Here is a 24182-nt window from a genome sequence, read left to right as displayed (position 1 = left end):
TATAGATAATTTTTTCGACAAACTGTACAAAATGAACGATTCGAATCATGAAGATAAACCCAAAATTAGTTGCTTTGCAAGGTGCATAGCAGCCACCCCAACTCTCTCTCACGTGTGCACACAAATAAATAAATAAATTGCTGAAAAATTTGCTGTCCAGTTAAAAAACCTAAGCATATCTTGAAATACCACAAGACACCCTGCACACAATACAGAACATTATCACAACATACAACTGCCACACAGGAAGGAATGATTTATATTAAAAATTACCAAGAATACATCCAAATCAACCAATCCAGAATCGTAAGCCAACTATCATTCTTTCTTTCTTTCCTTTTTTTCAACTGATCTTCAAAAATACAATACTTCCATCATAATTATGATATGAAGATCCTCCCATGTAGACTAAAAACCTATCAATCCTCAACATTAAAGCGAACATCAACATATTAGGAAGCAAAGAAACATTCTCAAAATAATAATAATAATAATAATAAACTTAAGCAAGCATTTTGACTAAACTTGAAATATGACGGGAGATATTCAAGCTCCCAAGTACAGGGTTTAGGATTTCCCTACCGATAATGTACAGTGACAACTTTCTAAGAGAAAGAACATAAAACACCGCCCTTCTGGTAGTGTATCAGCTCCAATTCACTGCACAGGAATACAAACACAAATCAATTCAAATGATTTCAGTTTGGTACAATTAAAAAAATAGAGCATCTGCTGTCTGCATTATATTGACTTCACTAAGAAATTATATTTAACGGGAATGGGATAGAAAATTTACAGTTGGATATATTAAAATCAAAGAAGTGTCATAGTTCACCATAGTACAAGTGTTTTAGTTCACTATGTTACACAGACTTTGTGTCAGATGTGGGGTATGTGTCTGGATGATAATTTCATCTAACCCCAAATCCAAGGACAAAAGTCCAAAACTAACGTTCATATTTCAAAAAATTCTTATTTTCTTTCCTCAAGTGAAATGGTGTTCTTCATGTAACAAAGTGTTCGACATGGATACTTTCCTCATATTGAAGTAACTAGCGATAAAAGGATCATATAATAGGGTTTTATGTACAACAACAATTGAGATACTTGCTGGATACATATTAAAGCTCAGGCCCTCATACCACAACCAGGCATCATGCACCGACATGGGGAATTCACACATTTAGAAAAGTTCATGTATCTTGCAACCAGACAACAAAGGAGATGGTGAATAAAACAAAAAAAAAAAAAAACTAATAGTTGACTTGAACAGAAGCAGAGGTACTTACGAGGTTTAAAAACTCAAATGTTGAGCCTCCAAATTTACATCTTTTTGCAGTTCCTGCCTCCTAACCTTACTACAACTGAAAAGAAAGAAAGGGAAAAAAATGTTCCTGCTACCAGTCATAGTTTCTCCTCATCCCGTCACTACTAGAGTTGCCAAACCTTGATGCTGAATATCTGTGCTGATTAAATTTGGAGGATCCATTTGAAGCTGAAGCTCCAAAATGAAACTTTTCAGTCTTTCTAGAAGAATAAGAACTTGAAGAGTGACCACCAGTTATGGAAGTATAACTCTTATTCCTCATATTAGTTGGTGTTGCAGGAGATACCCATCCATGCACTTTGGCTTTTCCACGGGGTAAGTCTCCAGGATCTTCAGTAATCCAACCACCCCTCCATTCTGAGTTAGATGGCATAGTAAATTCTCCTTCACATTGAAACTTTTGAGTCTTTCTAGAAGAATAAGAACTTGAAGAGTGACCACCAGTTATGGAAGTATAACTCTTATTCCTCATATTAGTTGGTGTTGCAGGAGATACCCATCCATGCACTTTGGCTTTTCCATGGGGTAAGTCTCCAGGATCTTCAGTAATCCAACCACCCCTCCATTTTGAGTTAGATGGCGTAGTAAATTCTCCTTCACATTGACCTTTTCTCCTTTTGTGAGCCTTGGCAGGATCAGAAGGTACAGATCCAACTCGCACATAGTCTCTGTTATCTTTGGAAAATTTCTGAGTGGGGGTTGAGAAGTCAAGATTCCTCTTACGAACCTGTGGAACAAAAATAAACTACCACGTTACTGAGAAGACCATTAAACAACCAGAAAGGGGGAGAAGGGAGGAATAACAGCAAAGAACAGAAGAAGATTGTGATAGACAACAAATCAAAATTCAGAGCTCATGTGTAGTTATTAGGATTCTGATATCCTGTGAGGCCACCCACTGAAAACCTGAAATGTACCTTAGTTGAACTTGAGCATTCACGAGCAAAATGTCCTTCTTCACCACACTTGAAGCATGAGCCAAAAGACTCCATAGCCACACTAGTTGTCTCACCACGTGGCCTTGTGCATTCCTGCATATATTTACTCCATGTTAATTACAATTGTCTTCCTAGCAATAAGAAAGCAGTACCAACGACTGCAATGTTCTTCTAAACAAGTAAAAATTAAGACCAAAAGTTTAAATGATAAATTGACTGACATGTATAGTACCTCACTAAAGAAATATATATGGAAACAACAACATTGATACCATGGAAAAATTATGAAAATCTGAAACCAACTTCAGGATATTCATAACAAGGTTCATACATGAACAAAACTAAAGACAATTGAAAAGCAAAATATATGACGCATCTTCCGTATATATGGCAAAGTAGTTGTAACAATAGCACAAATAAAACCCCATTTAGATGTTCCTAAATTAAGTACAAAAACTCATGAAATGAGAAAGAATAGGGTATCTCTTTAAAATAAAATTTATAAAAAAGAAAAGGAAAAAATATTCTCAAGTATAAACACAAACACAAATATGGTGTCGTACGCAAACATGCAAAAATACCACATGTATCTATAAACCCATATCACCTCATCCAAGCTGAGGACATAATCATTATTAGGGATGGCAATTTGAACCTGGCCTGATGAGGACCCGACCCCCCCGACCCCGATTAGAATGGTTTTTTCCCGAAAAATACCCCCGCAAGGACGGGGATGGTATTTGAAATTGAATCCCCGATCAATTTCGGGCCGGGGACAAGGATAGTATTTGAAATTGAATCCCCGATCAGTTTCGGGCCAGGGACGCTGGGATAGCTTTCACAGCCCCGAACCCGGCCCGGCACCAATTCTCCCCAAAGTGAAATTACTATCATACCCCTCTACATATATAAACCAAACCCAAAAAACACAGACACAACTCACACAGACCTCTCTCTGGGTTTCTCTCTCTCTCTCTCTCTCTCTCTCTAAAAGCCTCCCTCCTCCGCCATTGTCCTCCTCTCCCTCACCGCCGATCTCCCTCTCTCCGCTGTCCTTCTCTCCCTCCTCTTCCGCTATCCTCCTCTCCCTCCTCCCATCACCGTTGAACTCAGATTTGCAAACTTAGATCTCGACCGTCAACGCCAGACTCAGCGGGGCCACCAAGTCTCCGATCTGCCTCATGTGGCTTGGATCTCGCTCCTCATGCCCGTCCTGCCGCTAGATCCTGTCGTGCCTCATGCGGCTTGGATCTCACTCGCGATCTCTCTCTCTATCTCTCTTTACTTAGATATCTCTCTCAAATCTATATCTCTTTGTGATGTTGATGATGTTGTTGTTGATGTTGTTTGATGATGAGGATGATGATGTTGATGTTGATGTTGATAATGTTGTTGTTGATGTTGGTTGATAATGTTGTCGCTAACTTGCTGCTGCTGTTTTTTTTTTTTTTTTTTTTTTTGGTCCGGGAAATTTTAGGGTTCGGGGAAACCCGATCCCCGTTAAAGGACGGGGAAGGGAACTGTGATAGGTTCCCCATCAGGGATCAAGGTCGGGGACGGAGAAATTTATACCATTGGGGATCAAGGACGGGAAGTGTGATCCCCGGCCCCGCCCCGCCCCGTTGCCATTTCTAATCATTATCTTCAGCACAAAAGTCTCCATCTCGATTTTTTCCATACATTTGTCCTCTTTAACAAAATGGAGAACTATTGTGTTGGAGTGGTAGAGAGTAGTGAGAAAACTGAAAGAGTGTCATTCAAAGAAAGAAGGCTCAATAGACACACACAATAGATTTTTTCACTTTCCCTTTTAATTTTAGAAACTCTTAAACCTAAAACTTCCAATTTGTTTGTGAATAAAGCTTTATAAAAAATATTAGAAATGTTGGTTCACACTTCTTAACCGTTCATATTGGAATTGAGATATGATGTTTGTATCTATAACCTTAAGACATAATTCATTGATAAATAGGCCATGGCAGCAAATACGAAACCATAGAATAAACTTACCAAACCACTATGGCCCAAAAGACCACATCTATAACAAGAAAGTTCTCTTGGACCAGTATCGGTAAAGTCAGCACAACAAAGATGGCCAAAATTCTTGCAAATGTAGCATTGTATTTCCTGATCAATTTCAAAAGAGGAGGTGAGAAAAGGCCAAAACAATTGTTATACAACAAGAATTCCAGTCTAGTCTGAATCCAAACAAAACCATAAAAACCTCCAGGAAGGTAATATTCAATAAACCCATCAAATCATCAAGAGAATAATAATCAGTGTATTTGGTTTGAGTTTTCTGGATTAAATTTTTTGAAAACTGAGTTTTTTGGTTTTCGTTTTTTTTGTTTTTAATGAATTTTTTTAAATTTTTAAACATTTTTTTTACTTGTTTAGATGTACCTTACTTAGATGTATTTAAAAAGTAAAAATATTTTTAAAAATATTTTAAAAAATTAATAAATACATAAAAATACAAAAAAAATGTACTGAATTCTTGTATTTTTTTTGTATTTAATGAATTTTTAAAAGATTTTTTTTACAATTTTTTTACTTTTTAGGTGTATTTATGTTAGGTGTGTCTAAAAAGTTAAAAAAATTGCTTAAAATATTTTTAAAATTCAGTAAAAAACAAAAAAACACGGAAAATAAGAAAATAGAATTTTCTGAAAAGTGTTTTTGGAAAAATGGAACCAAACAAGCTGAATATATTTCTGCTTATATATGAATGTGTAAATATATACACATGAAGAACAAAAGTACCTTTAAATCATCAAGAGAATAATTTTTCTTGCATGAGAACATATCATGACCAGACTCTCCACATTTTAAGCATATCTTAGAATTCTGAAATCCCCCTGTGTATTTTTCTGGGCAATCTTTTGCACGGTGACCTCCTTTTTTGCATATAAAGCAATCTTTTCCCTGAACACCACACCAAAAAAAATTCAAGTTAAAGCCTAATAGAATAGAGTGATATTACTGCTCCCAACTGAATAATGATGGAAAAACTTTGAAGGAAACCGGCAGAGGAGATGATGCAAGAAAAAATAATACAGGTCAAAGTACTTGTCATGTGGGCAGATAGATTCACTGCAACTTTGTCATGTGAGAAGATGAAAATTTTTCAAGGAGATATCATACAATCTTCCAGACCTTCAAAGTGAATAATAGCTCACACCAAACACGTAGTAAAAATCCAAAGTTCATATTATAATTTCGAACAAGCTAAGCCTTAGAAAACACACCTTCCAGAGTTTGTAGGTATCCAATCTGGAATTAAAACAAAGTGTCCATCCATTTGAAGATTTTTAAGAGCTCAACGAACTATTAATTTTATAATAGCAAGTAGGTTCCTCTTAAATTGGCCCCTCTACCAATAAACAATTATATGCTTTATGTGAATTGTGGATTACATATCTACCTATCAGGCATGACATAGTAATTTGGTAAACTACTTCAATCCCATATTTGTAAATACGAGAACTGTTTTGACTAATCCTATATCCTCCTGCATAGCATGTGCAACTATTTTATCTGTGGGCAGTGTTGTATGTGCAAAGGATTCAAGACAATGATGGACATGGAACTTCCCCAACACCACAGAAATCCCCTATCGTTCATGCCTCAGATATGTCTAGGTTATACAAACTCTTTCTTATCTTGACCACATCACCCTTATGCTGCCACAACAGGTAGGATGTTGCAGCATAAACTTCATAATTTGGCTCTTTTCCCCCCACTATGAATAGAATGTAATTGTAAATAGACAAACAAGGGTTCCACAGTATAAGAATTTGGACAATTTCTTAAATAAAAATGCAAGGAATGGAAACATATTGAAAATAATAATTATCTATTCTGAAACTAGAACATATTGAAAGGAATAATAACTATAATCCGTAAACTCTATTCTAGAACATATTGAAAGGAATAATTATCTATAATTTCCTCATATTTCTGTCCCACTAATTGACAAAATTAATACTTTGGCATGTCCAGATCAACATTGCTGTTTCATAAGTAAGAATAGATTCAAAATTACTACCAAACCAAACTAAAGCCTTGTGTTCCAATCAATTTGGGTCGGCCACATGAAGCTTTTTTCACCATTTTGTTCTGACGAGAGCTACGTGCTCAATTAAATTAAATAAATTCATATAATTTTTTTGCTACAATGCCCCATGTCAATTTAGGTTTTCCCCTTCCCTAGCATTTCCATTAATAGTGACTATATTACTCTTGCTATTGCATCTACTAATCTATGTTATACATGGTGGGTGTTTGAGAAGTTACTATTTTAGTAGGCTATTTTAGTTTTTGACTATTTTAGTAGGCTAAAATTTTTGTGATTGGAAAGATGATTGGGTTTTTTTTGTAGTTTGATGTGATGTTTGTGAAAAAAAAAATGAAATGATATGGGTTTGATGTGACATTTTGTCTTATTGGCTATTTTGGCCTATTTTGTTTTTTTGTGGATTTAAGCCTAAAAATGGCTAAAATTTCACTTACCAAACATCACCATGATCAAACCATTATAGTATGTTCTTTTTTAACTTATCTTCAATGGGTATTACTCCTACCATTTCACAAAAAATAGAAGCATGATTTTGGCCCAAGAAAGGGAATACTAAGGTAAAAGATTATGTCTAGAAGCGGCATCAAACCCAGCACCCTTCCACCCCACGTTGCTTAAGAGAAGAAACAAAGAGGGAAATGAGGCCACATCTATCTAATAGTATAAATATATGCTGAGGTGTAAGGTCTCATAATTAAAAACCCAAACCACCTTCCATCTTTGAGTTTGTTCATTCTCCTCGTTCTTCTTCCCAAATCTAGTACATTTTAACTCAATAGGGGATATGCTTTTGGAGACTAAAATGAAGGTGCAAAGGACATTTTAGATTTAGCAGTGAAATTCGACCTTATATTAACCAACACCATCTTTAAAAAAAGAGAGGAACACTTAATAACTTTTAAAATTTGATCAAATGAGAATCAAATATAACGTTTTATTCCAAGATTATTCCCGAGAGAGTTTAAAGTCACAACACAGACTAAAAATACTATATACATACATTAAAGGGGATATAATCAAACCAAAAAAGAATGATAGATAACAAATATTTAAGGATAAAATGCTTTAAAAAGCAACGTAGAGTTTGGCAGGTAATGTTAATAACATGTGATGCGGTATAAAATGGCGAGATGCATTAAAAGAATATTAAAAGAAGCCTTTAAAATAAGCCTTTGCAGAGTTAAAAGGGAGAAAAAAATTATTTCTAAAGATATTTGATGATGGAATAGAGAGGTACAAGCCGTAATAAAAACAAAAAATGAATGTTTCAAACAGTGGCACAAGGATAGAAATGATAAAGTGAGGATTTATTTAAAGTGAGGATTCTAGAATGTTAGTGGAAGATGATGAGAATAAAAAATGTGAAAAAGTCTATTTAAAGAAACCATTAAATGAAAAGCATTTAGAAAACTATGGAGGCGAAGAATATGATAGCGTTGATGGAACTAGAGAATATAGATGTTATCATCGACTAAGGGAGTTCAATGTGCAATTTGCACTAGAGAAAAAGAAATCACAAAAGGTATTAGGACTTGATTGTATACCTATTGAGGCTTAGAAATGCTTAGGTAAAGATTGGTGTTTTGGCTAACAAATTTTTTTAATTAGGTTGTAATGATTAGGAAAATATTTGAAGAGTGGAGAAAAAGTATTTTAATACCTATGTATTAAAATAAAGGAATTATCCAAATAGGTAACAATTATAGAGGTATTGCGTTGATGAGTCATACAACAAAAAAGTGAGAAAGAGTGGTTAAGCATCGCTTACAACAACAGTTTCATTGACTCAATTTGAAATAATGTCTGATAGATCAACTATGGAAGAGATAAATTTACTAAGAAAATAATAGAGAAGTACAAAGACAATAAATGATGTAAACTTTTGATAGGGTGTCTAGAGATATAATATGGTTAGTGTTGGAGAAAAGTATTGGTTACTAAGAAATTTCCTGCACATCTCTGAAATCTGGCAAGTGGTCATACCAAACTATGTGCTAACATGCATAACACTTGGCATCTTAACACAAATCTACAACAAAACTGCCTAAACTTTACAGCTTTAGATACGTCTCCTTCTATTTCCTTTTTTCACTATGGTGCATATCTACGCTTCCTTTCTTTAATAGTTTATTGTGAAAAAGGCTAAAGGGTAGGTAACAAATAGATGTTTCGCAGCCAATTCAGCTTTTCCCACAATAAAATCCAAAAAGTGATGAAAAACAATCAAGCCTATTCAACCCAGACAACTCAGTAAATAACTCATCAATTCAAAACTTAATTCAACTTGAGCCAAAATCAGTAAACCAAATAATGAGAGTTTATTTTATAGAATAAAAATAAAAAAACCTTTCCATTAACTTTTTTTCTTTCACAAACCTTTGTGCACTGCTTGGCATTGTGCTCCAAACTCCCACAAACAAAGCATGGCTTCCTCCGCCTAGCTGAGGTGCAGTTGACAGTTTTATGACCCTCCTCACCGCAATTGTAGCACATTCCCCAACCACTGTCTGGAGGATCGAAGTACCTTGGCCCTCGCTGATAGAACAAATCAATAAGAGAGATACCACTCTAAGCCTTCAAACGAAATAGTGTTCGAAAGTGACATTAAGCATTTCATTTCAACTCACAAGAAGCTTCCGTAGCACAATGTTATCAGGTTTCTCAACAGGATTTGTCTCGGCAAGTTCATTAATCTCTATGGCTTTGATTGTCTCAGCCTCCTCTTCATCCTTTGCAACAACAACCTAATCCAATTAAAAGACCAAAAAAAATACATATATATATATACATATTACAAAGCATTGCAAAAACTAGTTTTAACTATATCTTTAATACTTTTATGCTAAACTGAAACAAATATTAAACAAATACAAAGAAAAAATTTTATACTGGACTTCACATTACTTGAAACCCCAGAAGGCTAAAAACCCAACTAATCAAAAACTAACTATTTGCCATAGTTGAGTTTAGTATTCACAGCCAAATCAAAACACAAGTCAGAGCACGTAAAACTCAAAATTTCAGTTTCCTATGCTTTCCTCAGCTTTCCAGGCAACCAAACAGATGATATACACAAGGAAAAAGGTTTTTTATTGAGTTTGATACACACATAAAGATTCAATTTTGCAATTAAATTCAGGTACTCACAGTTTCCTCTTGCTTTTTCACCTTCTTGCTCTTCTTCTCTTTCCTACTTTTCCTCTTGCTCTTCACGTCTGTCACCACAACTTCATCTTTTTGCAACGGCAACAAAGAATTATCGACCTTTGATTCTGAGTCGTTCCGTTGGCCGGAGCTACAAGCTCGTAGCATTGCTTTCTCGACGATTTTCAAGCTCAGATCTTCGTTGGCTTCTTCATCGTCGCTACTACTGTTCAGTACGATTTGAGACTTTGCTGATTTCGATTGTAATTCTTCGTTCTCCTCTTCTTCGATATGATACTTTGCCGCTTTTAGATTCTTCTCTCTCTTACCCATTTTTTTGTTGGAGAGAAAGATTGCAGAGCGACAACAATTGTGGAGGACCAAACCCTAGTTCAGGGTTCAAATCTTAACGTGGTGTTTGGAAACAAGGCTATGTTTGGATGCATTCGGAGAATTGGCTCCTCGGACTGGTTTGATTTGTTTTTTACCAAATTTTTTGTGAGTTTTTTTTTTTATATTATTAACATCAAATAAAATAAATTTCATTAAACTTTGTTTTTTTGGGGAGATTGGCTTAATATTTTCAACCCAATATATTAATGAGCTTAATTGGAGATTTATACTTTCAATTCAGTTCAGTCCGGTCCACAATTGAGTTAATTAATTATAATTGTGAGGGAGATTTATAATCTAGCTTTGGGCTATGGTAGAAGCTGGACGAATAGGACCGAGCATGTTGGCTGAGCTAATTTGGGCCAGTCCAGAGTGAAGTTTGCCCGGTTGAGGCTCGGGCCCCCTGTTTAGGCCGAGCTGACTGAGGCCTCCCTGGAGTTGATCTTGCTCGGTCGAGGCTTAGGCCCGAGGTCCAGGTACAATGTTTGAACCAAGCTTACTTGGCCGAGATGACCGCCTGCTAACCCGAGTTCCATGGGTCACACGTGTAGCTCAGTGGGAAATGTCTTCTGTTCACTGGCCGACCTGTCTTAAACTCGGCTCTGCCGGAATGCTTCCGAGCTCGGCTGTTATGGATCTCGGCGAGCAGAGCACTCATGCACGTTGCGCAGCACGGTCATGGGAAGCTGAGGTGATGCCGCCGGGATGCCGAACTCCCACTAATGTCATTTGGTGGTATGGTTAAGTGGTGATTGTTGGATTTGTGCTGACAGATGGGAAAGCAGCTCCACGCGTCAAGAGACCAATGGGAGTAGATTTGAGCGCAGAAGTATATAAGCAAGACTACGCGCCCCCATGCTGGATATAAAAACATAATTTGGTGAGAAAAACCTAAACACTCAAGTCTCTCCTCTCTCTCTCTATCCCTGAGTGTGTACTAACTTGACCGTCGGAGGGGTTTTCCGACCACATACCGCCTGGTAGCTTACCGCCATTTTGTTCGCAAGTCGATCAGACAGACGAGGAGCTTGGACAAAAGGAGTACGGGCACTACGGAATATTTGCTCCCCGTATAATTGGTGTCGTCTGTGGGAAAGTTTGATAGACCAAACATTGTCTTCCAAGCTCATCTAATCGCCTTCAATGGCGAACAATGACGAGATACCGTTGTCCACCATCGACGGTGTTACCCCGGAGTCAACTAGACGGAGAGATGAACTCCCCGCCGTTCCAAACATGGCGGGCCTAGAGACTTCCCCAGGAGGACATTCAAGAGACGCACGGGATAAGCGCGGTAGAAGTTTTGGTAACTCTTGGAGCCTAGACAGGCACCGGCGGCAAAGAGAATCGCACGCTAGGCGTCTGGAGCACAAGTTAAGGGACCAAGACGCCGTCATCCGGAGAATGGCGGCGGAGATGGAAGATCTCAAACGGCATGTCAAAGGGAAGGGTGTTGCTGGAGTGGGAGACCACAGTGAGCGCACCCAACCACGCTGTTCAGGCAGTCAGAGCCAGCGGCACACTTCCTCCCTTTCTATCACCAAAAGCTACAGGGTTGGAGAATCCGACGCGGCTGTAGAAAAGTCTAGCACGCAAAATAGTACCTATCAACCCTCACGTCCGGCGACGACGTCGAGGTATTCCTATTCCGCTCACTCAGAGGACTTGTGGGCAGTCTTGAAGGAGCGGGCTCACCGGTGAGAGACTCAATGGGTGCCGGCGCTCCAGCGGCTATCTTACGGGGGCCACGCCAGTGAATAGGTCATAATGCCACCGCCCCGCCCAGCCGTGCCTCTCCTTCCAGACACAGATTTGGTGAGACTGAACACCACCCCATTCTCCATTGAGATAGAAACCACTCCGCTCCCCGCAGGCTTTCACCAACCCAAGTTTACGCTCTACGACGGAAAGACCGATCCATACATGCATGTAAGCCACTTCCGGCAGGTCATGGCCAGACATAGGCGCAATGACGCTCTTACGTGCCTTATCTTCCCGTCGAGTTTGGGCGAGCTGAGCTTGAAATGGTTTGAGAGGCTACCAGAGGGAAGTATCGAAATGTGGCAACAGCTGGCGGAAGCCTTTGTAACTCATTTCAAGACCAACACAAAAACGCCCAAGGAGGTGGACCACCTTCTCAGTGTCAAAATGGAGTCGAGCGACACACTCAAGGCATACAACTCCAAATACTGGGAAACCTTCAATGGGATTTTAGATTGCCTGATCAACCTGGCAATCACCCAATATAAGCGCGGTCTCCCGGTCGGACATAGGCTGCGGGACTCGCGTATCATGAACCAGCCGACATCCATGGGCCAACTAATGCAGCGTATCAAGGAGCACATCTGAGTAGAGGATGATGCGGCGGCGTCCACCGTGAAGACAACTCCGGTGGTCACAGACTAGAGGTCGGCTGGCAAGGTGCACACGGTCGGACAGGAGACTAACTGTCCAAATGACTGTGCCGAGGAATCTGACTGAGGGTGGAATCGTCAAAACCGGAGAAGGTGACGTCAGAATGACCGAGATGAATACCCCCGCGATGACGTAGCTGATGCCAATAGAAGGTTGAAAGCTCGGACGGGCATCACCATGGTCTTTAATATTCCAATTTATCGCATACTTAGTGAAATTCGTGACGAGAATTACGTCCGATTTCCTGCTAAGTTAGGCGACGCGCAAAAGGGCTTCAACCTGTGATACCGCTGCACATATCACCGGGAGCGAGGACACCGGACGGAGAACTATTTGCCTCTGAAGCAACACTTTGAGGAGTTAGTCGTAGCCGGACACTTAGATCTTTACATCGATGGAGGTGTTAAGGCCGCGCGCATCCCGTCCCGACTGATCCGCATGGACCGGCTGACTTAGAGGCGCCCTCTCATGGAGTGGTTAATGTGATCCACGGCATAGTGGAGCGGGCGCGTGTATGCGAGCTCCGCGGAATGATCAAAAAAGCGGAACACATGAGGGAAGTTTTGTCAGTCCAGCCCGCGATCAAAAGGGGGAAGACCGAGGAAAAAGATGTGATTAGTTTCTCCACAATGGACCTAAAGCGCATTCAAACGCCACAACAACGACGCCCTAGTGGTCACCCTCCGCGTCAAAGAGTTCGATGTCAAGCGCATCTTGATTGACCAGGGAAGCTCGGTTGAAATTATGTACTATGACGCGTTCAAATAACTCAAACTCCGAGATATAGACTTGGCTCCGGCTACTTCGCCACTGGTAGGTTTCAACTCGCAACCGGAGTGGCCTTTGGGGAAAATAATTTTACTGGTCAAGGCCGGATTCGTGGTCAAGCAGGTGGAGTTCTGGGTATTGCAGGCGCCGTCTACATACAATCTGATCCTCGATAGGGGCTGGCTTCATGCTGTGCAGGTTGTGGCGTCGACCTACCACCAGGTTATGAGATTCCCCTCGGCTATGGGGAAAATTGAAGAAATTTGGGGCGATTAAGTCATGTCGAAGCAATGCTTCGTGGCAGTGAACGGGAGCCAAGCTGCCAAAGGCTTCGTACAAATGATTGAAGGCCCAAAAGACCAGAGTGTCCTTGATGACGTAGAAACCAGGGCCGAGGACAAAGCTGTTGAAGAATTTGTAGAAGTACGGCTCAACACGAAAAATCCAAACAAGTTCTTTTTGCTCGGATCAAGCCTGACCGCTCAAAAAATGGCCTAGATGGTAGAGTTCTTGATGGCAAATATCGAATTCTTCACATGGTTGCCCTACGACATGCCTGGCATCGATCCAAATTTTATTTGCCACCAACTCAATGTTTTCCCTAATGCCCGGCCAGTCATTCAAAGAACAAGGAGATCAGCTCTTCATCACGCTGAGGTAGTCGCGGAAGAGGTAGGAAAATTGCTTGAAGCACGGGCTATTCAGGAAGTGCACTACCCTCGGTGGATTTCAAACATGGTCGTAGTACCCAAGAAGAATGAGAAGTGGCGAGTTTGCGTCGACTACAAAATCGTCAACCGAGCTTGCTTTAAAGACAGCTTTCCTCTGCCCAGAATAGACCAGCTGGTGGATTTAACGGCCAGACATGAAAGGCTCAGTTTCTTGGATGCCTACCGCGGTTATCATCAGATTGCCATGCATGGCCCCAACCGTGAGATAACCTCTTTCACCACTCCAAGGGGACTTTTCTGCTATCGAGTCATACCTTTTGGTTTGAAGAACGCCGGGGCAAATTTCCAAAGAATGGTGACCAAAATGTTCGCCCCTCTGCTAGGCCGGATGATGGAGGCTTACATTGACGATATGGTGGTCAAAAGCAAGCATCAGGCAGACCACTTGTCTGACCTAGCCGAGATGTTCGCCATTCTCAGACAGCGCAAGTTACGCTTGAATGCGTCCAAGTGTGCCTTCGGCATGGGATCCAGGAAATTACTAGGCTTCCTAGTCACAAACCGAGGCATCGAGGTAGACCCCACACAAATCAAAGCCGCACGAGAATTAAAGCAGCCCAACTCGGCGAAGGACGTGCACCATCTGGCCGGATTGGCCGCCGCGCTTAATTGATTCATAAGTCGGTCATCAAATCGCTGCCACCCTTTCTTTCGAGCCCTGAAATCCAAGTTTTCGTGGGATGAGGAATGCGACAGGGCTTTGGCCGAGCTAAAGGCGTACCTGTCTTCTGCTCCATTATTGGTGACACCAAAGCCCGGCGAAGAACTCTACCTTTACCTGGCCGTTTCTCAGCATGTAGTTAGCGCAATGCTTGTCCGGTTAGAAGGCATCCAGCACTTCCCCATCTTCTACGTGAGCAAAACCTTGCTACCAGCAGAGTCGAGATACTTGTCGCTAGAAAAACTTGCCTTGGCACTGGTGATGGCCTCCAGAAAATTGGCGCACTATTTTCATGCTCACATAATCATCGTTTTGATCGAGTTCCCACTCAATGCCTTGGTTGAACGGGTGGATTTCTCTGGTCTAATCCTCAAGTGGACGGTCGAATTGGGACAATTCGAAGTCAAGTTTCAACCTCGAACTGCCATAAAAGCACAGACATTGGCCAACTTTGTTGCTGAATTCTCACCTGGAATTCATTCAGTATGCCTGGTGGACCTTGCCACGGCAATCGAGGAGGTAAATGCTGGCTCACCAAAAATTGCACAGCAGGGCAATGTTGGCGACGCAAAACTTGCGTGCCCCGCCATAGAACCTCCAGCCGGCATAGCACTTCAGCCCGGTGATGCGACTCTGGACTTGAGCATGGCAATTCAACTTGTTGGATCCGGTGCTGCATTGCCGAAGGGGGATGAAATGGAACCAAACGGCAGCGAACCAGAAACCGAACAGCCAAGCAACCGTGATCCCATCAATCTTCAAGCCTCCCAGGACCCCTCAGAGTGTTGGAAGCTCTTTGTCGAAGAAATGTGGAAACTTTTTGTAAATGGAGCCTCAAATCGTCACGGTGTTGTGCTGAGCATAGTTTTGATCTCCCCAGATGGTTTGACTATCGAACACTCTATCACACTCGGATTCCCTGCATCAAACAACGAGACTGAGTACGAGGCGTTATTGGCCGGGCTCAAGAGCGCCCTTCAGGTGTACGCATCCGAGTTAATGGTTTACAGCGATTCCCAACTCGTTGTCAACCAAGTGTCTGGGGTTTACAAAGCTAAAGATGACAGAATGACAAAGTACCAAGCTCTAGTGAGAGAACACATCAAACGATTCCAGGCAATCAGGGTCCAACAAATTGGCCGGGAAGACAACGGGCGTGCGGATGAGTTAACCGGTTTAGCTTCCATGGTCGATAAAACATCTCCCAGCCCTCTATTGATTGAGTTTCTTCCTAGGCCTAGCATCGAGGAAACCGAGCAGACAAAAGTACTTTGCATCGAGCTAGGTCCTTATTGGATGGACCCTATTATCCTCTTCCTCAAGAAGCGGCCTTAAGGAGCGGACCCTTCCGGCCGATAAAAAAGAAGCGCATAAAGTCCGAGTGAAGTCAGAGCGGTTTTGGCTCTCTCCATTTGGCGCTTTATACAAGAAGTCTTTCACCGGCCCTTATCTTAAGTGTGTACACCCAAACAGCGTGGAAGCTTTCTTGTACGAAATTCATGAAGGCATATGCGGCAATCACATCGGGGGCAGATATTTGGCCTACTGAGCTATCTCGCAAGGGTATTGGCGGCCATGCATGCAAGCGGATACTCAGAAATATGTTCGCAAATGTGAGAAGTGCCAGAAGGTCGTCCACCAAATTCACCAGCCCACCAGAGAACTTCTTCCCTTCACAAGCCCTTGGCCTTTTGCGATATGGGGGCTGGATATAGTGGGACCACTCCTAACAGCACCAGGCAACTGGAAGTTCTTCATCGCGGCTACGGACTACTTCACCAAATGGGTTGAAGCTGTGCCCTTAGCAACTATCAAGGAGAAAGACGTCAAACGGTTTGTTTGGCAGAATGTGGTAACGCGGTTTGACGTCCCTAAAATTTTGATATCTGACAATGGCACCCAATTTGACGGGCGCCTATTCAGAGGATTTTGTGAAGAATTGAAGATCGAATTCTACAACTCCACCCCGGCTTACCCGCAGTCCAACGGCCAAGTCGAAGCATCAAACAAGACCATTCTTGATGGGTTGAAGAAAAAACTCGAGAAAGCCAAAGGAAAATGGGCCGAGGAACTCCCAAGCATCCTTTGGGCATACTGGACGACCCCGAGGCGATCTACCGGGGAAACTCCTTTTGCCTTGGCATATGGCGTAGAGGCGGTCATCCCATTGGAAGTTGGCATACCCACCCTCCGCAGTGAAAGTTTTGAGCCCGAGCTGAACTCTGAAGCCATCGCCCTAGAATTGGACCCAGTGGAAGAGAGCCGAGAAAAGGCTTTAATCCATGTGGCCGCATACCAACAAGAGCTTTCCAGAAAATACAACAAAACGGTGCACCCCAGACCGTTCAAAGTTGGGGATTGGGTTTTAAGAAATGTGATGTGCAACACACTGGTGCTGAGGGAAGGCAAGCTAGGGGCAAACTGGGAAGGACCCTACAGGATAACCGGTCTGGCAGGCAAGGGGGCATACCACATGGAAGATTTGGATGGCAAAGGCATACCCCGGCCATGGAATGCAGCCAATCTCAAACTGTACTATTTTTAAGCGTTTCATAGTTTTTATGTTATTCTTTTGAGTAAGGACTTGTTTGCCTTATACTTTAGAATGTAATATCCTTTTTGTTAATATAATAGAAGTGACTTATTCTTGCTGAAGCATTCTGTTGTTTTCGATGCTTATTTTGTGATTTCAACCGAGATGTTTTACTCCGGTTGAACGAGTTAATGATTTTACTCGACTTTGTGATTTCAACCGAGATGTTTTACTTCGGTTGAACGAGTTGATGATTTTACTCGACTTTGTGATTTCAACCGAGATATTTTATTCCGGTTGAACGAGTTGATGATTTTGCTCGACTTTGTGATTTCAACCGAGATGTTTTACTCCGGTTGAACAAGTTAATGATTTACTCAACTCAGTGATTTCAACCGAGATGTTTTATTCCGGTTGAATGAGCTGATGGTTTGCTCAACTCTGTTATCTCAACCGAGATGTTTTACTCCAGTTTAATGAGTTGACAATTTGCTCAACTCTGTGATTTCAATCGAGATATTTTACTCCAGTTCGATGAGTTTATGATATCCTCAGGGCTTTTTCCGATATGGTTTATCTCGGCTGTATGTGCTGATAATTTGCTCAAGGACGAGTGGTTTTAACCGAGATAATTTGCTTAAGCCAAGGTTATTTACCCCGGCTGAAGTTGTTTAGTTTAAACACAGTGCAACACTTAACGAAATCAAAACATTTCATTGATGTAAAACAAAATTACATACGGAGGGGCTGGCAGCCCGGTTACATCAAAACAAAAAAGAAAAGACAGAAAACTACACTAAGGGGGACAGGTCGGCGAAGTCATCCCCAGTTGTGGTCGCCTCCAAATCGACCATGGTTGTTTTATCTTGGACGCCGGTCTCCACCTGGCCGGGCTGCTTCGAGTGGTTTTCTCCCTCAACATTTTCCTCAGTATTGTCCATTGTTTATTCCTTAGCCTCAGCCTGCAACGCGCTGAAGACATCAGTAGCATAAGGCACCATGTACGTCGGCAGAAAGGTAACTGGGGGAGAGGCCAACACGTTAGTTCCAAATCCTTGGCCGAGTTATTCGCAAGCAGTCTTCCAGCCGGCCTTGAAGAAAATGTCTTGCGTGGCATGGACTTGCTTCGTGTAGTTTTCCTCGGCCTCCTTGAAACCTTTGTTGTTTGCCTCATCTAGCTCATCCTTCCTTGATTGTTTCAACGCCTCCAGCTCGGCCCGGAGAGCGTTCCTCTTTTGCTCGACGGCTCCAAGCTAGCCGAGCAATCTGGAGTTGTCGGAGTTTGCGATCTCCAAAGAAGCTTTTGATCGCCCTAGCTCGGTTTGAAAGTGCTCAACCTGGCTGGCAGCATCGGTTGCCTTCTGCCGGAGTCTATGAATTCGCTCCATGACCAGATGTTGTTTCTGGATGGCCTGCAAAGAAGAGTTTTGATTAAAGAAAGGAAACCGAGCAAACACTTGGAAAAATTTGAATAAAAAGTTTGAGATTCTTACCCGGGTCATAGACTTGACCGAGGACTTCACCAGCCGGGTGTCAGGCACGTGGTCGTTGTCGACCACATCATTCGGCAAAAACAAGGCTTTGGTTAGGTCAAAGGCGAGTAAATGCTCCTTGTCCCCTTTGACCGATGCACTGGCCGGGATCTCTTTTCCCCGGTGCTTCAGTTGGGGCTTCCATGGTAGTGTTGGGTCAGTTGTAATTGCCGGTTGCTCGGTGTTCAACTCCTCAACTAGCTCGACAGAGGGATCGGCAGTGCGAGGCCTTTTCCCAGCCCGACGGTTATCTTTGCTTGTCTGCACGGCGGCTGGTGACGCTAGTGCAACCACTGTCCCGCTGGATTGACCGGCAGCCGCTGTGCGGAAGGGGATGCTTGGTATCTCTGTGGATGTAGCGGTGATGAGATTTTTAATGCGGCTTCGTTTGGTTATCTCTTCTGCCTCGGTCAGCCGGATGAGGGGTACGTCGGGTAATGTGGGGTAAGAAGGTGGCGACGGTGCTCGAAGGAAGTCTGTCACTCTACTCCGGTGTGGAGTGGAGTATCGGTAGGTCGGTACGTAGTCGAGAAGTTCGTGACAATCTCAGTTTCGGTACCGCAGCGCGGTTCTGATAGCTGATTCGTTGGGATAATGGTAGTTGGCTTGCAAAGCCTCAATTGCTACAAAAGAATAAAAGATATTAAATACGGAATTTAGAAATGAAGAAATTTGACCGAGCAGTTAGCACGACTTACATGTTTCACCGAAGTTTTTGCTTATATACCAACCCGGCACGTCGGCCGTTTCATAATTACCAGACACCCATAAAAAGTCGTCGTCGTGCTTGTCTTTGTCCGGGGTGTCGGTCACTATCTTCTCATTGTCCGGTCTGATCTTTAAATAATAGGCAAGGCCGTCGTCCGTATACCCGAGGGTATATTGGCGAAGTATTTCGGCTAATCCTAGGTTGGTTCCTAGCCAGTTGTTCAGTTCGTGGATCCCGTTAATTATCCTGTAAGTGTTGGTTGAGACTTGGGTTGGTGCTAGCCCGGTGCGCTGCAAGAACTCGCACAGTAGGGGGTTAACCGGGAAGTGAAGGCCACCTTCTATTACAGAGAGCACGATGAAATGGCACTGGTCTAGTCTGTCCCAGGGGGTTGTTTCCTCGACACTGAGCTCGAGATGTACGTCGACTGGGATACCGTATTCTTCCCGGAACGCGGCTAGAGCGACCGGCATGTCGACCAGGAAGCGGTAGCGCCCCATGTGTAGCCGACTGGTTTTAGCACGGCTATGTTGGTTTGGCACAAACTCTTGTTTGGCGGCTACTCGATCTTTGAGAGCCTCAGTGTTGGTGCGTGGTCCCCTTGGACTCTGCAGGAAAAGGAGGGTAAGTGTAAGTGGGAGCACGGTCGAGCGAAACGAGCTTGACTTTAGCTCGGTCAGGTGGAGTGCCAGACCACCCCGATCATAAAGGTAAATCCAGACGCTTGGCCGCTCAAGCGGACCTGATGTTAGCCTGGTCAAGTGGTCAAACCCTCTACCTACCTCGGTTCCTATAGGAGTTTTTTATAAACTCACAATTTGCTCGGTTTAGATTTTTTTGGGATCAAAAGAAGACCTGGAGCCCGGTCCGCCTCAGATCTTCATGTGTTCATCACTGGAGCTGAAGAACAACAAGGAGAACAAGGGGCATTGAAGGTTTTTGGGAGCTATATCCTAAAACTTATTACTTTTGTGTCTTAAGATGTGAAATACCAAAGGAAAAAGCAATGAAGGGGTTCGAAGAACTGACCAGAATGAGGGCGAGAGTCCAATCTTCGAGCATGAACCCAGGCAAAAGCAGAAATGGTGTTTGAGTTGGGAGGTTGGCACTGCAGCTTTGGAACGACAGGAATGAAAGAGAGACAGCAGGAAGAAACTGAAGGGAGATGTGGTGTGTTTATAAGAGAAAAGAACCGCCTAAATTTGAATCTGAAGAGACGGCTGAGTTGGCTTCTCGAGGCCAATAAATGGTCGACGCGCATCCCCATTGATGGCGGCGTCAGTATTGAAGAGACATGTGGCGAGATGAGGCGTCAACCGAGCAAGCTTAGAAACCGAGCATTGGGATTAGCGCGGTTTACGTCTTGCGAACTAAGAATTGAGGCAGGATCTACCCCGGTCGGATCATTTAATCCCGGTCATGCTTGCGCGGATGGAATTAAGGGGCAATTGTGAGGGAGATTTATAATCTGGCTTTGGGCCGTGGTAGAAGCTGGACGGATAGGATCGAGCATGTTGGGTCGAGCTAATTTGGGCCAATACAGAGTGGATTTTGCCCGGTTGAGGCTCGGGCCCCCTGTTTAGGCCGAGCTGACTGAGGCCTCACTGGAGTTTATCTTGCTCGGTCGAGGCTTAGGCCCGAGGTCCAGGTCCAATGTTTGAACCGAGCTTACTGGGCTGAGATGACTGCCTGCTAACCTGGGTTCCATGGGTCGCACGCGTAGCTCGCGCGGGAAATGTCTTCTGTTCACCGACCGACCTGCCTTAAACTCGACTCTGCCGAAATGCTTTCAAGCTCGGCTGTTATGGAGCTCGGCGAGCAGAACACTCAGGCACGTTGCACAGCACGGTCATAGGAAGCCGAGGTGATGCCGTCGGGATGCTAAGCTCCCGCTAATGTAGTCTGGTGGTATGGTTAGGTGGTGATTGCTGGATTTGTACTGACAGATGGGAGAGCAGCTCTACGCGTCAAGAGATCAATTGGAGTAGATTTGAGCGCAGAAAGTATATAAGCAAGACTACACCCCCATGTTGGATATAAAAACATAATTTGGTGAGAAAAACCTAAAAACTCAAGTCTCTCATCTCTCTATCTCTGAGTGTGTGCTAACTTGACCGTCGGAGGGGTTTTCCGACCACATACCGTCGGGTAGCTCACCGCCGTTGTGTTCGCAGGTTGATCGGACAGATGAGGAGCTTGGACGAAATGAGTACGGGCACTGCAGAATATTTGCTCCCCGTACAATAATATATTAAAAAATATATTTTTGATGAGATCTATACTTTATCTTTATTGATTTTATTAAAATTCACATTTGTAGTGATGTGTGATTCAATTTATAATGATGTCAATATATTTATTTAATAAATATGATGTGTGGTGAAATTTAATTATGAAATGTTTAAACTTTTTTTTTTTTTTAAACAAGTAGCCCAATAAATAGGCTTGAGATTTATAATTATTTTCTTTACCAGGCTTATAGATGTAGAGACCTGATGTTAGGGTTGAGTTGGTCTTAGGCAAACACAAAATTTTTTATTATGCAGTGTTGGCCATATCTGGCCCAACAAATGCCCACTCCGTGTTCTATTAACATAAATTAACTGTTGACGTTATTATTTTTTTGTTACAATTTTATCATTTTGTATAGTTATTAAGAAGATTCAAATCTTAAAAATTGTAAATCATTTTGTGCTCGTAGGCCAACTTGGTTCTTTTCATTATTTTTTGATTTTTTTTTTTTAGCTGAAAAAGTAGGGGTTTGGAATTATGTTTTTAAAAGGTTAAATAGATAATTGTGACAACAAAATAATTATTTAATGTGCATGATATTACATTTTAACTTTTAAACTTTTTTTTTTTTTAAAAAAAATAAAGATAATTACCATCCGATCCTATTTAATGAACTTAAATACCTAAAAATCGTATATACCTTTTGACTGTACCAATAAACCTTTCTCTATTTCTCTAAATTTCTCTAAGATTCTCCACCACCAATACAACTATTGTCACCATTGGCTACCACCGCCACTACGGCCATAGGCATCATAATTGTCAACCATTGTCGTTCACTAATTACCTCCATCATTGTCGATCTACTCTACATTAGAGGTGGGTATGAGTCGGTTGCGGCTATAAAATCTCTAATCTGCCTTTTGTCCGTCAGATTAGTAGATTGGAGAAAATCAATCCGCATCCGTCTACCAATCCGTGCGAATGTGGATTGAGCAGATTGGCAGATTAGCGGATGGATGCGAATCGGTTTGGCGGTTTAAAATTTTATAAATTTTCAACATAATTCAACTCGTGCACTTCCTCAAAAAAAAAAAAATATTAATATTATTATTGTTAATGATTTAAAAAAGTATTACAATCACTACATGTCTCATCCAAATAAAAAAAGTTTTTTGAATATTACAATCACAGCATGCCTCATCCACATAAAATATTACAATCTGTTATTCTTAAAATATAAAAACAATTCAAACCACCAAAATTATGAATAGAGCAGCAGTAGAGATTGTATGTCTTTGTATTATTATATCTATATCTGTTTTTGAAAACAAAAACCAACTAACATATATCATCTTTTTTTTATTTATTATTTTTAGAGTTAGATTTAAAAATAAAAAAATACAAATAAATAATACATTAATTTTTTCAATTAAAAAAATATATTCAAGGTGAAAACTCATTTTCAACAAAATATTTAAACTTTTTTTTTAAAAATTAAAAACACAAGCAGAATAACTAAACAAATTGAAAATATAAAGTCTTACAAATTACAAGGGGTGTTCACGGTTTGGCGGTTCGGTTGCGGCTAAACGAACCTCAAATCCGCCATCAGTTGAAAACTAGGCGGATTGAAAAAAATAATCCGCAACCGTCCGCTCATTATTACGTATCCATAAAAAATGAGGCGGATGGGTTCGGTTCGGTCGGTTTGGAAGGATCGGTATATCCACTACTCACCCCTACTCTACATTGTCGTCAATTTACATTTTATCATCGCCGATTTACATTCTACCATCTCTAATTTACACTTTACTGTTGCCGACCCATCGTTGTCGTTCACCAATTAGCTCTACCATCATTGATCTATACTTCACCATCATCATTCTACATCCATCGTTCGTGTCTTCTTATTTATGAATCTTTATTTCAATTGAGATTTGTTGTCTGGTATAATTTAGCAGTGATAAATTTATCATTATCATGTATGTATGTGTGTGTAAACGAGAGGTTCTTGTGAGCGATTATGAATAAGAGTGAGTTAGTGTGAGTAATAGTAAGTGAATCGGATTTGCGTTACAAATCAATCAATGAAAATTAGCGGTGATAAATTTGTCATTTAATGTGTTTATTATTACCGTGTTGGTCTGTAGTAATGAAGGTTGTGGACAACTATTTTATTGTAAATTCTTTTCATATCTATCATTATTTTTCTTCATTTTCTTTCTCGATTTTTTTCATTTATTATTATATTGTTGCCAACAAATCCAAAGGGGTGATGGTAGTGACATAGTAGAGTTGAACACTATTTTTGACATAAAATGGTCAAAGAAATGTTGTTGAAGGTTGGAGGTAGTTGTCAATAGTTTGAGACAACGACGAAAGATGGCCGTTGAAGGTGAGTGTTGACAATTAGAAAACGGCGACTGATGGTGGTTGGTAGTCAAATGTGGTTGCCAATAGTTAAAAATTACGTTTGAAGGAGTTCGTCGATAGCTAGAAGTAGTTGCCGGCAACAAAGGGTTATGAAAGTGGTCTTTTATGGTTAAAATACTGAAAGAGACGAGGGAAGAACATTTTAGAAACATTGATAAGTGACAAATGAAACAAGGTTTACTGGTAAATGAGTATGTTTAATAAAACTAACCTATAAATATTAAAAAAATTAACAACCCCATTTCGTAGCTCGAAATGGCGTAGGTTAAAAGGCCCGAATTGCTT

At 41.5% G+C, this 24182-nt stretch overlaps 2 protein-coding genes across 3 annotated transcripts; one reads left to right on the top strand and one right to left on the bottom strand.

Annotated features, from left to right (window-relative positions):
- Nucleotides 1–236: 236 nt before the first annotated feature.
- Nucleotides 237–9961, bottom strand: LOC145788763 (uncharacterized). 2 transcript variants are annotated; one of them, XM_082906566.1, is made up of 8 exons: nucleotides 9491–9961; nucleotides 8971–9072; nucleotides 8720–8878; nucleotides 5029–5190; nucleotides 4276–4392; nucleotides 2245–2358; nucleotides 1290–2054; nucleotides 237–660 (listed from the first exon to the last, which is right to left on the bottom strand). In XM_082906566.1, the coding sequence occupies exons 1-7, from the start codon at nucleotides 9818–9820 to the stop codon at nucleotides 1398–1400; spliced, it is 1641 nt and encodes a 546-aa protein (XP_082762692.1). In that variant the 5' UTR covers nucleotides 9821–9961; the 3' UTR covers nucleotides 237–660; nucleotides 1290–1397. The 2 variants fall into 2 exon arrangements, with proteins under 2 accessions (XP_082762692.1, XP_082762691.1); XM_082906565.1 differs by having other exon boundaries at nucleotides 8971–9087; nucleotides 9491–9946.
- Nucleotides 9962–14602: 4641 nt separating this feature from the next.
- Nucleotides 14603–15790, top strand: LOC145806810 (uncharacterized). Its single transcript, XM_082904629.1, has 2 exons — nucleotides 14603–15197; nucleotides 15288–15790. The coding sequence occupies exons 1-2, from the start codon at nucleotides 14603–14605 to the stop codon at nucleotides 15788–15790; spliced, it is 1098 nt and encodes a 365-aa protein (XP_082760755.1).
- Nucleotides 15791–24182: the final 8392 nt, after the last annotated feature.

Source organism: Camellia sinensis, chromosome 14, assembly GCF_055761805.1.
Source record: "Camellia sinensis isolate YWXY chromosome 14, ASM5576180v1, whole genome shotgun sequence".
Lineage (NCBI taxonomy): Eukaryota > Viridiplantae > Streptophyta > Magnoliopsida > Ericales > Theaceae > Camellia > Camellia sinensis.
This window is presented reverse-complemented; position numbering and strand designations above follow the sequence as displayed.

Excerpts from the sequence above, each read along its gene's own strand:
- LOC145788763 (XM_082906565.1), bottom strand. The coding sequence starts at position 9,820 with ATGGGTAAGAGAGAGAAGAATCTAAAAGCGGCAAAGTATCATATCGAA. Across the intron at positions 4,393-5,028 it reads ATTCTCTTGATGATTTAAAG|GAAATACAATGCTACATTTG; the intron begins GTACTTTTGTTC and ends GAAATTGATCAG. Across the intron at positions 2,359-4,275 it reads TTTTGGGCCATAGTGGTTTG|GAATGCACAAGGCCACGTGG; the intron begins GTAAGTTTATTC and ends AAATATATGCAG.
- LOC145806810 (XM_082904629.1), top strand. The coding sequence starts at position 14,603 with ATGCTTGTCCGGTTAGAAGGCATCCAGCACTTCCCCATCTTCTACGTG. Across the intron at positions 15,198-15,287 it reads AACCGAACAGCCAAGCAACC|CCTCAAATCGTCACGGTGTT; the intron begins GTGATCCCATCA and ends TTGTAAATGGAG.